Below are 10,493 nucleotides of genomic sequence, written 5' to 3'. Positions count from 1 at the left end.
ACAAAATTATAACTTCTGTACAGGATAGTAGCCTAAAGTTGATTTAAAATAGGCATAATTTTACAGCGCTTATGGAAACCGTTTAATTTACAAACGTTTACGGTGTGTTTTCAGTTTTATTAAAGTACGAACATCCGAAATTCCTATAGTTTGTAGTATCGAACCCGAGGCAGCTACGACCAACAATTTCGCGGCACGACGGTAACCCACAGAATTCTTTCAATATGCTGTTAGTGTGATCGTTACAAAACAGTTTAATTTGCATAAATTTGAGCTTTTGATAACTTATTCTAAAAAACATTTCGGATGAAAATCATTCGTTCGGTTGCAATTTTATTTTAATCTGTATGGCCGATCTAAAAAAAAAAATAACCTTTTAAAATAAAAAAAAAACTGCCATATTTGTAATCTATAATTATTTATATGAAATATTTTATTATAAATGAATTTAAATACATTATATCTTATCGAATCGAAATTTATTACACATCTCTAAATGTGAGTTTTCCAACAGTATAAACTTTTATCCATTCAAGATGTTTTCCCGTGGAACAGAATATGTGAGGAATTGTTGCATTACTAAGGCTGTAACTCGAAACACCAATTATAACTTGATATCCTTCTTTTGTTACATAAATTAAAGGTCCACCTGAATCTCCCTGAAAATAAAAACAATTTGGTATCGAGAAGTTTGAAAATCGGTAATAAAAAGTAATACGTGAGCCGTTCACAGCCCAGCACACGTATTTGTAAAATGTAAGTGACTCGTACAACATGGAATTCATATAAAACGGAAAAATCAACAGTGTTATAGGTGGATCGACTGTAATTGGTAATGTTGCCACTTAGAACTCTGCCGACTCTTCTCCTTAATAGATCATCAAGTCAACGAAATTTCGTACAAATATAAGTTTATTGTACTTTAAACTGTAACGTACAGAACTAATACTTATAGGGTTACACTAGGAATAGATGCCAATGTCTACGTAAAAGATATTTTTATATTTTAAGCACACGGATGCTTTCAATAGTAAGTGATGTTCGAGAACCGTTACGGCCCGCTGTTTCCGAATGCTAAGTATTGTTAGTAAGAATTGTAAACGTGATAACACTGTGTCAAACAGAGACCTTCTTACAGGTGCTTGTCGGTAATATTTTATGCCAAATATCTTCATAATTTAATAAGAATAAGTCAGGGGTGGCGAACCTTTTTTTTGAGTCCGCGTGCCATATACTAAGAATACTTAGCTTTAAAGATATGAATGTATGCCAAAGTTTTAGACTTCAAATAACGATATTTAAAATAAACTTACAGAATATAAAATTACCCCTTCAGCAATAACAGCAATTTGGGATTTATCTAAACGAGGATAAACGTGTATCCAAGGATCAGGATCAATTAATTGAACTTCCGCTATCTGAAGTATATCTGACTCATTTTCACCTTTTTTCAAGAAACAGAAGAAAATATCAATAATTATTTTTATAGTTATTTATGTAATTACGTAATAAAATAATATAAAAATAAATAATTTCGTACTATCTGTTCTACCCCATCCTGCAACCGTAGCCGTTCCTTTTACGAATTCTCTATCCGTTAATGGAAGAGCAATTGGTGATACGTTAGGCATTTGTTGTTTTTCAATTGGTTTCCGTAAAATTAAAGTTGCAATATCGTGAAATCCCGATGGTTTGAAAAATGGATGTTTGTACATAGCGCTAAATGATATTTTTTTCCCAAGTATTTTATTTCCGTTTCCTATTGTTCCAAGAAGGTCACCTACTTTTGTACTGTTCAATTAAAAAGTTAAATTGGTCATTAATCATAATCAAATCAATTTATATATATATATATTAATTAATATATAACAACATTTACTTACTTCCTCAGGCAATGAGCAGCACCCAGTGCAGTTTGCAGTGTAATCAAAGAATATGTACAAATGTATGCATTCTTATGGAATAAAGCTATCTGTAAGATCATATATTCATCTATATTAATAACTTTTACACCTAGATTACGAAAAATATAAATCTTGTTGTAAAATATACGTAAGATAAATCACCCCTTTGGGCCCACAATCATATAATTCACGACACTTTTTTTAATTGTATTTATTTACACACGTTTTAAAACTTAATTTATTAATGTCTTCTTGTTACCTTGATTTTAACGGGTGTTATTCTTATTGTTAAAAAGGGGTGCCTTGTGTTTTACCAGAACTAAATAATAATGAATGAATTGACTTACCGCAAATGAAATTTCTTTGTCTGATGCAGTTCTTCCTCCACTTACTCTACGAATTCTTGGAACTGCTTCTACAAATATGCAATGCAAAACCCTTAATGAGAATTTTCTATGGTTGTTTATATCTTAATGATTGATTTTATGTAAAATATACCATCTGAAAGATATGTAAATTTAATTAATTAATTAAATAGTACTTACCTTCATATATCTGTCCAAACACAGTAGTGAATAAAAGTGAAAAGACAAGATGAAATTGATATCTGTAAGTATAAAAAATACTAAATAGCATAAGAAATATAAATTGTTTTAAATGCATAGTTGAAATTTATATATATAAAGTTTGAGCTTTAATTATACAAAATTTTATATTATTTAATAAGAACAAATTTTTATAATATATTTTATATCAAGTTTAATAAATTAGATCATGAAATAAATTTATTCCCTGTGATTATGATTATACAGTAGTCGAGTAGATAAAAACAGTGAGGTCGAGGGTTCGTGCATAACTGTTTTCCAGGTTTTGTTCACCTTTCCCTCTAAATAGGGGCTGATTACTGATAGAATTTCCTCTCTGGTGATATTTCCCTCGGCTCAATACTCGTAAGTTGCATTTCCATAACACATTAATCTTACATCCTACACCAGTGTTTCTCAACCTCTAACGAATCGTCGCCCCCTTCAAACGTAGTATCGCCCCCTTCAATAAAACCGTTACGTAGTATCGCCCTTTCACTTCAAAATTCCGATGCCAAGGGCCAAGGCTAATGCCAAATACGTACTGCATTGAATAGACTAGTGACTGTGACTAGTATAATGTTATTTGTTTAATTATTGTACGATATAACGAATAAAATATCTAATTATTCTTAATATAATGTTTAATTATATCGCCCAAAAAATTGTTTTTCTCCCCCAAAATATAAATTGTTATAAATCGCCCCCTCAACATGGAAAAACGTCCACATCCACAGAAACACTGTCCTACACTCTTCGTGGCTATGAATGAGTGCACTAAGTTTTAATACGAATTGGATGTTTAAAAAGCAGTAGTTCAGGAGAATTGTGGCCATACAATGTTATTGTACGACCTTACAAATACAGGAAGACTTCAGGAATTACCTGTATATAAACATTCACGATCTCGTTATAATGTTTAACATAATTATTAACCTTTTTGATTGTAAATCGAAATAATTTATTCTACCATTTTATTTAGAGTCAATTATATTAGATTTTATAATCGTTACGTTTAGGAATTAAATGAAATTTTTAAAAATTCTTACTTTGACAGCAATTGCATTGTACAGTAAACACGAAACTTAACGAAATTTCTATTGTAGTATATTCAAGTATACGTATGGGTCATTGTTGTATATGCTACATTACATTACTTATATATATATATATTATATATACGAACTGCTCTATAATCATGAAAATATATTTTTGTGATGAAATAAAAATGACTGTTTTAAAATCTCATTGTTTTGAAAACTGTTGGATTAGTTGCTAATTTTACTTCTAAGATATGTCATTTTTCCTGTTACTAGCGTTTAATTTCGACGTTTTAAATTAAATTAAAACATTTTATTTATCTTAATTATTTTGCGATTTATAGATAAATGTTAAATACAGTACAGTAGAGCGTCGTTTATCCGAATCAATTGGGGACTGGGGTTGTTCGGATAACTTATTTTTCGGATAACCAATTACGTACGAAAAAATATATTAATTTATCCCGTGTTGTAATTTTTCTCCATTGCGTGTCGCTTCGCGTTGAGTTTTCGNTCAACGAGCTGTAATGGTTCGGACTTCGTCAATACCAAGGGTGTACCAGACTTTTTGCTGTAAGAGCTCTAGTTACCTACCTGAAAATATTGGAATCCATACCTCATGTTCTTGGTATAAAAATAAAAAAAGAATTTAGAATTATAATGTATTTATTTATTAGCTGAGGCATAATTAAGCTTTTGAAGAGCAGCGAGCGGCTCGCGAGCCACAGTTTTGGCATCGTTGGTCTATACTAACATCGTCAAATTTTCGGTCCTTATGGCACTCCCCAGTCATAGTAATTATTAAAAATTTTACTTACTTTTCTGTCGCCTAAATTACTGCGAAACTTTTAATCGATAAACATTTGAATAAAATTAAATGCTTTATTTATACTGCGCACGAGAAAATTAATATGTAACTTGAATTTATATAGATTATATCGTTTAGAAGGTTTCAATGTATACATATTTCAAACTAAATTAAATAAATTGTTTGTTTATTATAAATACGTTATTAAAAACATGATAGTGTTCGTAAAATAATATTTTTACTATAATTGCTCTCTGTATCCTGAAATTGATACGTGTTCATGCAGTTGCAATAGCCACGTATAAATGAAGGAAAAGGATCTGTAAAGATAATTTCTGCGAATACTTTCAAACACAGAATTTTTCGTCAGGTAATATTCTTTACAGTGTTTCTATATATGAAAAGTTAGAAAAATTTAAGAAGAAAAAGGGGTTAAAATAAGCAAAGTCAGGTGCACCGCTAGTTGTTTGATCGCCCGTGTGCAATACCGATTATGCCGCCCCCTGTTTAACTATGACTACCTACGCTGAGCTTGCCAAAAAGGCTCTTTAGAATTGTCTCATAAGGGTGTGAAAAAAGAAAAGAAATACAAAGAAAAACTATTTATTATTACTAAGTTATTTTTGTTTACTTAAGTGTAAAACCATATAAATATTTATCTACAGAAATTGAACACTTCTTGCCTTTATGTTTTCAAAATCTGCTATCAATTTTCTTGTATCCAAGCTGTCTAAGATTTCATGTTCAATTGAAACTATAGCAAAATTACTTAGTCTTTGCTGGTGCATTGTNTACCGGGGTCACGGCCTAAATAACTTGGAATCGCCACGTCCACCCAACAATTGATACGATATTTTCGAAATATTCGTATTTCTTCGAAAGTTTATTTTCCCATAAACGGAATTCGACGATTCGAAACTCGAAGTTCGACGATTACACGCCACGCCGGCCCGAATCTTTCCAGCCACCTAACGGACAAAATATTCCGTTCCAGAAAAATGTAAATAAATATCGGTCGAAGCAAAATTATCGTCTGTGATTAAAGCGTTTGTAATTTTTTTTTTTTTTTACTTTCTTTAATTTTATAAAATTTAAAACAAGTTTATCCGTAGAACGGTTAAGTTTTGTTTAAATTCTATAAACCGACCGGACTGCCCGAAAATATAGGTTTGATTACGAGACTTCAGTTGGTATTAATATAAAAATGTTATAATACTTAAAATTATACAAGACAAACAAACTACTGTAAAGGTATAATCAGTAAACGTTAATTAAATGGGCGCAGAGGAGATAGGCATAAGGCGGCTTCATAATGTTACAAGGTAGCTTGACGTAAGGGTTACATAACAGGAGGAAGATGGAGTTTGAAGGTTGCATTACTACAAGGTGCAGAGAGGTTATGGTACAGGAAACTTCTGGTGAACAAATGATGACTAACTTCTTAATAACAAACTTTAATTCCATTACCCCTTAATTAGTTTGCACGTGTTACAGTTAGTTTTGTGTTATGGCGATATATGGCGCAGAAACGAAATGCAAACCTCCAATGTTTCATCTAAAAAAAAAAAAAAACGGTAATAAAGAGAAAGACATAATAGTCACGCATGTAAAAATAATAAGAAAATAAACAACGGAAACTTTGACAACGAATTTACTAGAAAAAACATTTCGATATGTGGAAACAATTATTAGTTCAACAATTAAATGCGTGTGTTAAAGCTAAAAAATCCGTTGTGGAATGGAAAAAAATATTTTAATTTAATACTTTCTTCAATTTTTTTCCTTCATGTATTTCTTAAATTGTTCAATGAACTTAACACTTTTAATTAATAAATAATCTTAACATCGATGAAAATTCAACGCGAAGTANTTATATCGTTTAGAAGGTTTCAATGTATACATATTTCAAACTAAATTAAATAAATTGTTTGTTTATTATAAATACGTTATTAAAAACATGATAGTGTTCGTAAAATAATATTTTTACTATAATTGCTCTCTGTATCCTGAAATTGATACGTGTTTATACAGCTAAAATAACCTGGTATAAATGAAGGAAAAGGATCTGTAAAGATAATTTCTGCAAATACTTTCAAAGACAGAATTTTCCGTAAGGTAATGTTCTTTACACTGTTTCTATATATGAAAAGTTAGAAAAATTTAAGAAGAAAAGGGGGTTAAAATAAACGAAGTACACTACATCTGTGAGTCATGAGTTTAATTTTGTTGTTGAAATGTCTCGCAAATACGTTATGAATAGGGACATACTTTTCTTTTCTTTTTTATTTGCAGAATTTGTATGTTTTTCGGGAATTAGTCCATCAACTTTGAAAACGATTGTCTTTAAAAGCAAAAAAAAAAAATAACAATTTAGTACGAAAAACTATACATTAATTCTAACATTATTGGGAGCCATGCCAGCAGTGGAGTGAATAAAAGCACTGATAACAGGTCACTGGATCTGGACTGTTTACAAAACTGGCCACAAATTTTCATCTGTGTAATACACAAATACACGCGATTTACCATAGAACATTGCAGGAATATTTCTTTCCAAATTGTCCGTCTTTTCTGTCTCTTAATTTCATCATCCTGCAATCTTAAATTAAAATGATAAATTGGTCGTTAAAATATTGAAAATACAACAATTTAATTATTGTTTTAGATGAATAAAAAATATCAGATATATTTTTGATGGAATAAAAACTTTTCCGTTCTCTTTCTTTGAGTAATCTGAAATGAATCTGAATTTTGAATTCCATTAGTTTTAATTTTCTGCGTAAAATATATAGAAATCCTGGACTGTCAGGCCTAATACAAGACGTATGGCATAAATTTATAATATAAAGGAATTTTATTAAATGATTACGTAAGATTGTTGGTATAAAGACGTGGAAATTTCGTGTCTATATAAAGAAATGCTCGAGATAAAAAAGAGATTGTNATATATATATATATAGATCCTGGACTGTCAGGCCTAATACAAGACGTATGGCATAAATTTATAAAGGAATTTTATTAAATGATTACGTAAGATTGTTGGTATAAAGACGTGGAAATTTCGTGTCTATATAAAGAAATGCTCGAGATAAAAAAGAGATTGTAGTTCTCGTATTTAAAGACTTCCAACAAATTTGGAATAGTGAATTTTGAGGGGGTGCAATATCACTACTGGTATATGCTACAGCCCTCCGGCAGGTCTGTTAAGTTGACGGGGAGCTGGCTCCCCATTAGGGGAGAAAAATGGTGGAGGAAACCCGGATAAACTCCACCTGGCCAGCCAGGGAAACACCAAAACAGAAATTTATTAAATGCCTGGGAATAAAGATAAACCAAAGTCACATTATTTACAAAGTTGCAAGTCTGTAGTCAAACAATCGTATGAAGAATGAAATGACATTAAACCGAGTTGCGCGATTACATTCTAAAAATACGTTTTTAACATTAGTGGAAAAATACTCAAACTATAGAATTACAAAAAGCAATTTGTACATAAAAACACTAAACCTATTCGTGTTAAATAATGCTTCCTCTACTTAGTAACAAATGACTCATTAATTAATGATGTGAAAAAATGGAAAATATGAAGAAACGATGACTCAAAGATATCAGTTATCAAATGAGGTTAAAAGAACATGACAGCAAACACGTAGTTGAAAAGATGGCTTACAGTCTTAAGCTTTTGTATCCTACCACGTACAAATACAATAGACACGACGTGTTCGCTTTTTATTCTCTATTTTTGCGCTGTGATGAAAACATTTCGAGTAATATGTAAATAGATTGGTAGATAAAAGGGGGGATTACTATACTTCGAGTCTATTCTTTTTTCGGTCCGAAGGATCATCATAAAATCGAAATTTTTATTCGCCTTTATACAGACACGAGAATATCACATTTTTCAATTCATATTACTTGTCAACACGAATGTATATGCAAGGAATGATCCGTCTTTTCCGCGACAGGGAGGCGCAAAAATCACGAAATTCGGTGAAAAATCCAAACGTTTTACATTAAATTTCACAACAATACTACTCTGACAATTTGTTGCGAGCGGTTTGATTTTTCTGTTCGTGCGATTAAAATTGGTTTATTTCAAGCGTTTTCTGAGTTTGCATCATTTGCAGCGATTTCATCGGTAAGTTCAGACCACGAATTTTCTAAATCTAGGTATTTTTGCACATTGTTAAAGCGAATGTCACAATTAGCGGCAATGATTTTCCGACAAAGCTGCATTTAGATAACAATTGATCGTTTTGGTCACAGAGACGACGAATGGGGTCTTCCCGTTCATTTTGGGAGATACTTTTCACCCTTTTTATTGTTAATTTTCGTTAAACCCAAACCCCATAGAATTGTTAAAGATTTGTAATTGTTAAAGCAAAATGGGAATTAATAAATACAATGAATCGTTATTTCCCGTTATGGTTTATATCCCTTGTGAAATTCGTGCCGCTTTAATTAATTAGAATTGTTCTATTTTCACAAATACTTTGTGTTGTGTAATTTGTATAGACTGGTTTTTAAATTATATATCGAACATTAAAATTACTATATTTAATAATTAAAGATTTTATCATAATATTGATTTGTGAATTTGAAACTTTTCTTTTAATTAAAACGACCATTTTCTACAATCTTCTATCGTAAATATTTACTGCATTTGAACATGAAATATCTATATATTTCTTACTTACAATTTATCAATAGATGAAATTAAGACAATGGGAATATTTCTTAATTAATACTAGTTCTGTTTTCACAACATTCGCTCATTTTTCTTTGCAGCATGGATAATTTCAAAGAGTTAAAAGAATAACACACCTCGGGCCAGGGCCATGCCGAGTCCGAGGACGGCGCCACGTCTTGGCCTCGTGTAATACGGGTGCTTCCGAAAGATGTGGAGGAGGAGTCGCGTACACCCGACGTCAAACGGGTGGTCGTCGTAACTCCGGACGACAGCGCCTCGTCTCTCGTCCATTATCTGGAGCGGCGATATCCCGAAGTTGAGGGATGGAGGGTGGAGACGACACTGGACAGAAAAGAATCCGAAGAAGCGTGGTGAAGTGCAAATGGCCTCGGTGGAAGAGGTTGTTTTTCTGCTGCTAAAAGTAACACTCTTTCTGCCGAGACCTCTTGCGCGGATTCCGACTTTCCACCGAATGTGACATAGCCACCCGGAAGTGACCTTTCACTTGACTATGACACTTTTACTCGGAATTGGTCTTTTACCCGGCTACGACTTAATCAATCGGACTTGACTTTCCATCCCAATTTACTGACGGATACTTGGACAACATTCGAGATTCGTTCTTCCACTTCGTTTAAAGTGCATAGAAGTGCATCTACTGTGGCAATAGTGACAATGAAACATTCAGCACTGTTATCGTGCTTAACACGCGTTACGCTGTTGTTTAAACGACTATAACTGGCCAAAACAATTTATAATATTTTTACTAGTAAAACATTTCACCACAGAATAACGGGAGGAAACCATTTCCATCTTGAACTTTAAAATTGCAGTGGATATATGTCTAAAGCAGAACTATAATTACTTCAGCAGTTAAAATTGTACATGGAATTTCCACCATTGTATATAAATTTTTATACTTAACTAGGTGCAAGGACCCGCTTCGCTGGGTTATTATTTGTATGTAATAGTTATATATATATATATAAAAGACTGTTTTTCTAAGTAATTTAAAATCTAGCTGCAAGGACTCGCTTCACTGGGTTTTTATTTGTGGGCAAAAAGTAACGATAGTAAATATTAAGATAATTACATTATAGCCAATCTTACCCGTTTTCACAGAATGCAAGAATTAGGTCCCCCGTTTTCAGACTGATTAGAGACCTGGTCCCGATTCTATTTCTGAACGTCTCCTGTTCACGTCCAGTCAAACGAACTATTTTCAACGTTTCTGGAACGTTTACAATCGTTCTATAATCGAACCAATATTCGAATTCGAATTCGAATATTGGTTCGATTATAGAACGATTCGAACAATATTCGAATTCGAATTCGAATATTGTTCGAATTAAATTCCAACAAATTCGAACAAAACATTCGAAATAAAAAACCACTTTCAACCACTTTAAGCCCCATATCTCCCGCACCCTTATAGCTATCGAGACGCAACCCCCATTATGCACGAAT

General features: G+C 32.1%; 1 protein-coding gene across 1 annotated transcript; it reads right to left on the bottom strand.

Annotated features, from left to right (window-relative positions):
* Positions 1-471: 471 nt before the first annotated feature.
* On the bottom strand, positions 472-3,631 carry LOC111617746 (serine protease 55-like). Its single transcript, XM_023359035.1, has 7 exons — positions 3,538-3,631; positions 2,450-2,511; positions 2,252-2,319; positions 1,884-1,972; positions 1,541-1,791; positions 1,314-1,444; positions 472-659 (listed from the first exon to the last, which is right to left on the bottom strand). The coding sequence occupies exons 1-7, from the start codon at positions 3,552-3,554 to the stop codon at positions 483-485; spliced, it is 795 nt and encodes a 264-aa protein (XP_023214803.1). The 5' UTR covers positions 3,555-3,631; the 3' UTR covers positions 472-482.
* Between the last annotated feature and the right edge of the window lie 6,862 nt (positions 3,632-10,493).

Source organism: Centruroides sculpturatus, unplaced genomic scaffold (genome assembly GCF_000671375.1).
Source record: "Centruroides sculpturatus isolate CEXI.00-Female unplaced genomic scaffold, Cexi_2.0 scaffold1410, whole genome shotgun sequence".
Classification (NCBI taxonomy): domain Eukaryota; kingdom Metazoa; phylum Arthropoda; class Arachnida; order Scorpiones; family Buthidae; genus Centruroides; species Centruroides sculpturatus.
This window is presented reverse-complemented; position numbering and strand designations above follow the sequence as displayed.

What these genes read in the sequence shown, in the direction of transcription:
- LOC111617746 (XM_023359035.1), bottom strand. An exon ending in GTTTGGACAGATATATGAAG is followed by an intron (nt 2,320 to 2,449) that starts GTAAGTACTATT and finishes GCATATTTGTAG; the next exon opens with AAGCAGTTCCAAGAATTCGT. An exon ending in AGGATGGGGTAGAACAGATA is followed by an intron (nt 1,445 to 1,540) that starts GTACGAAATTAT and finishes TCTTGAAAAAAG; the next exon opens with GTGAAAATGAGTCAGATATA.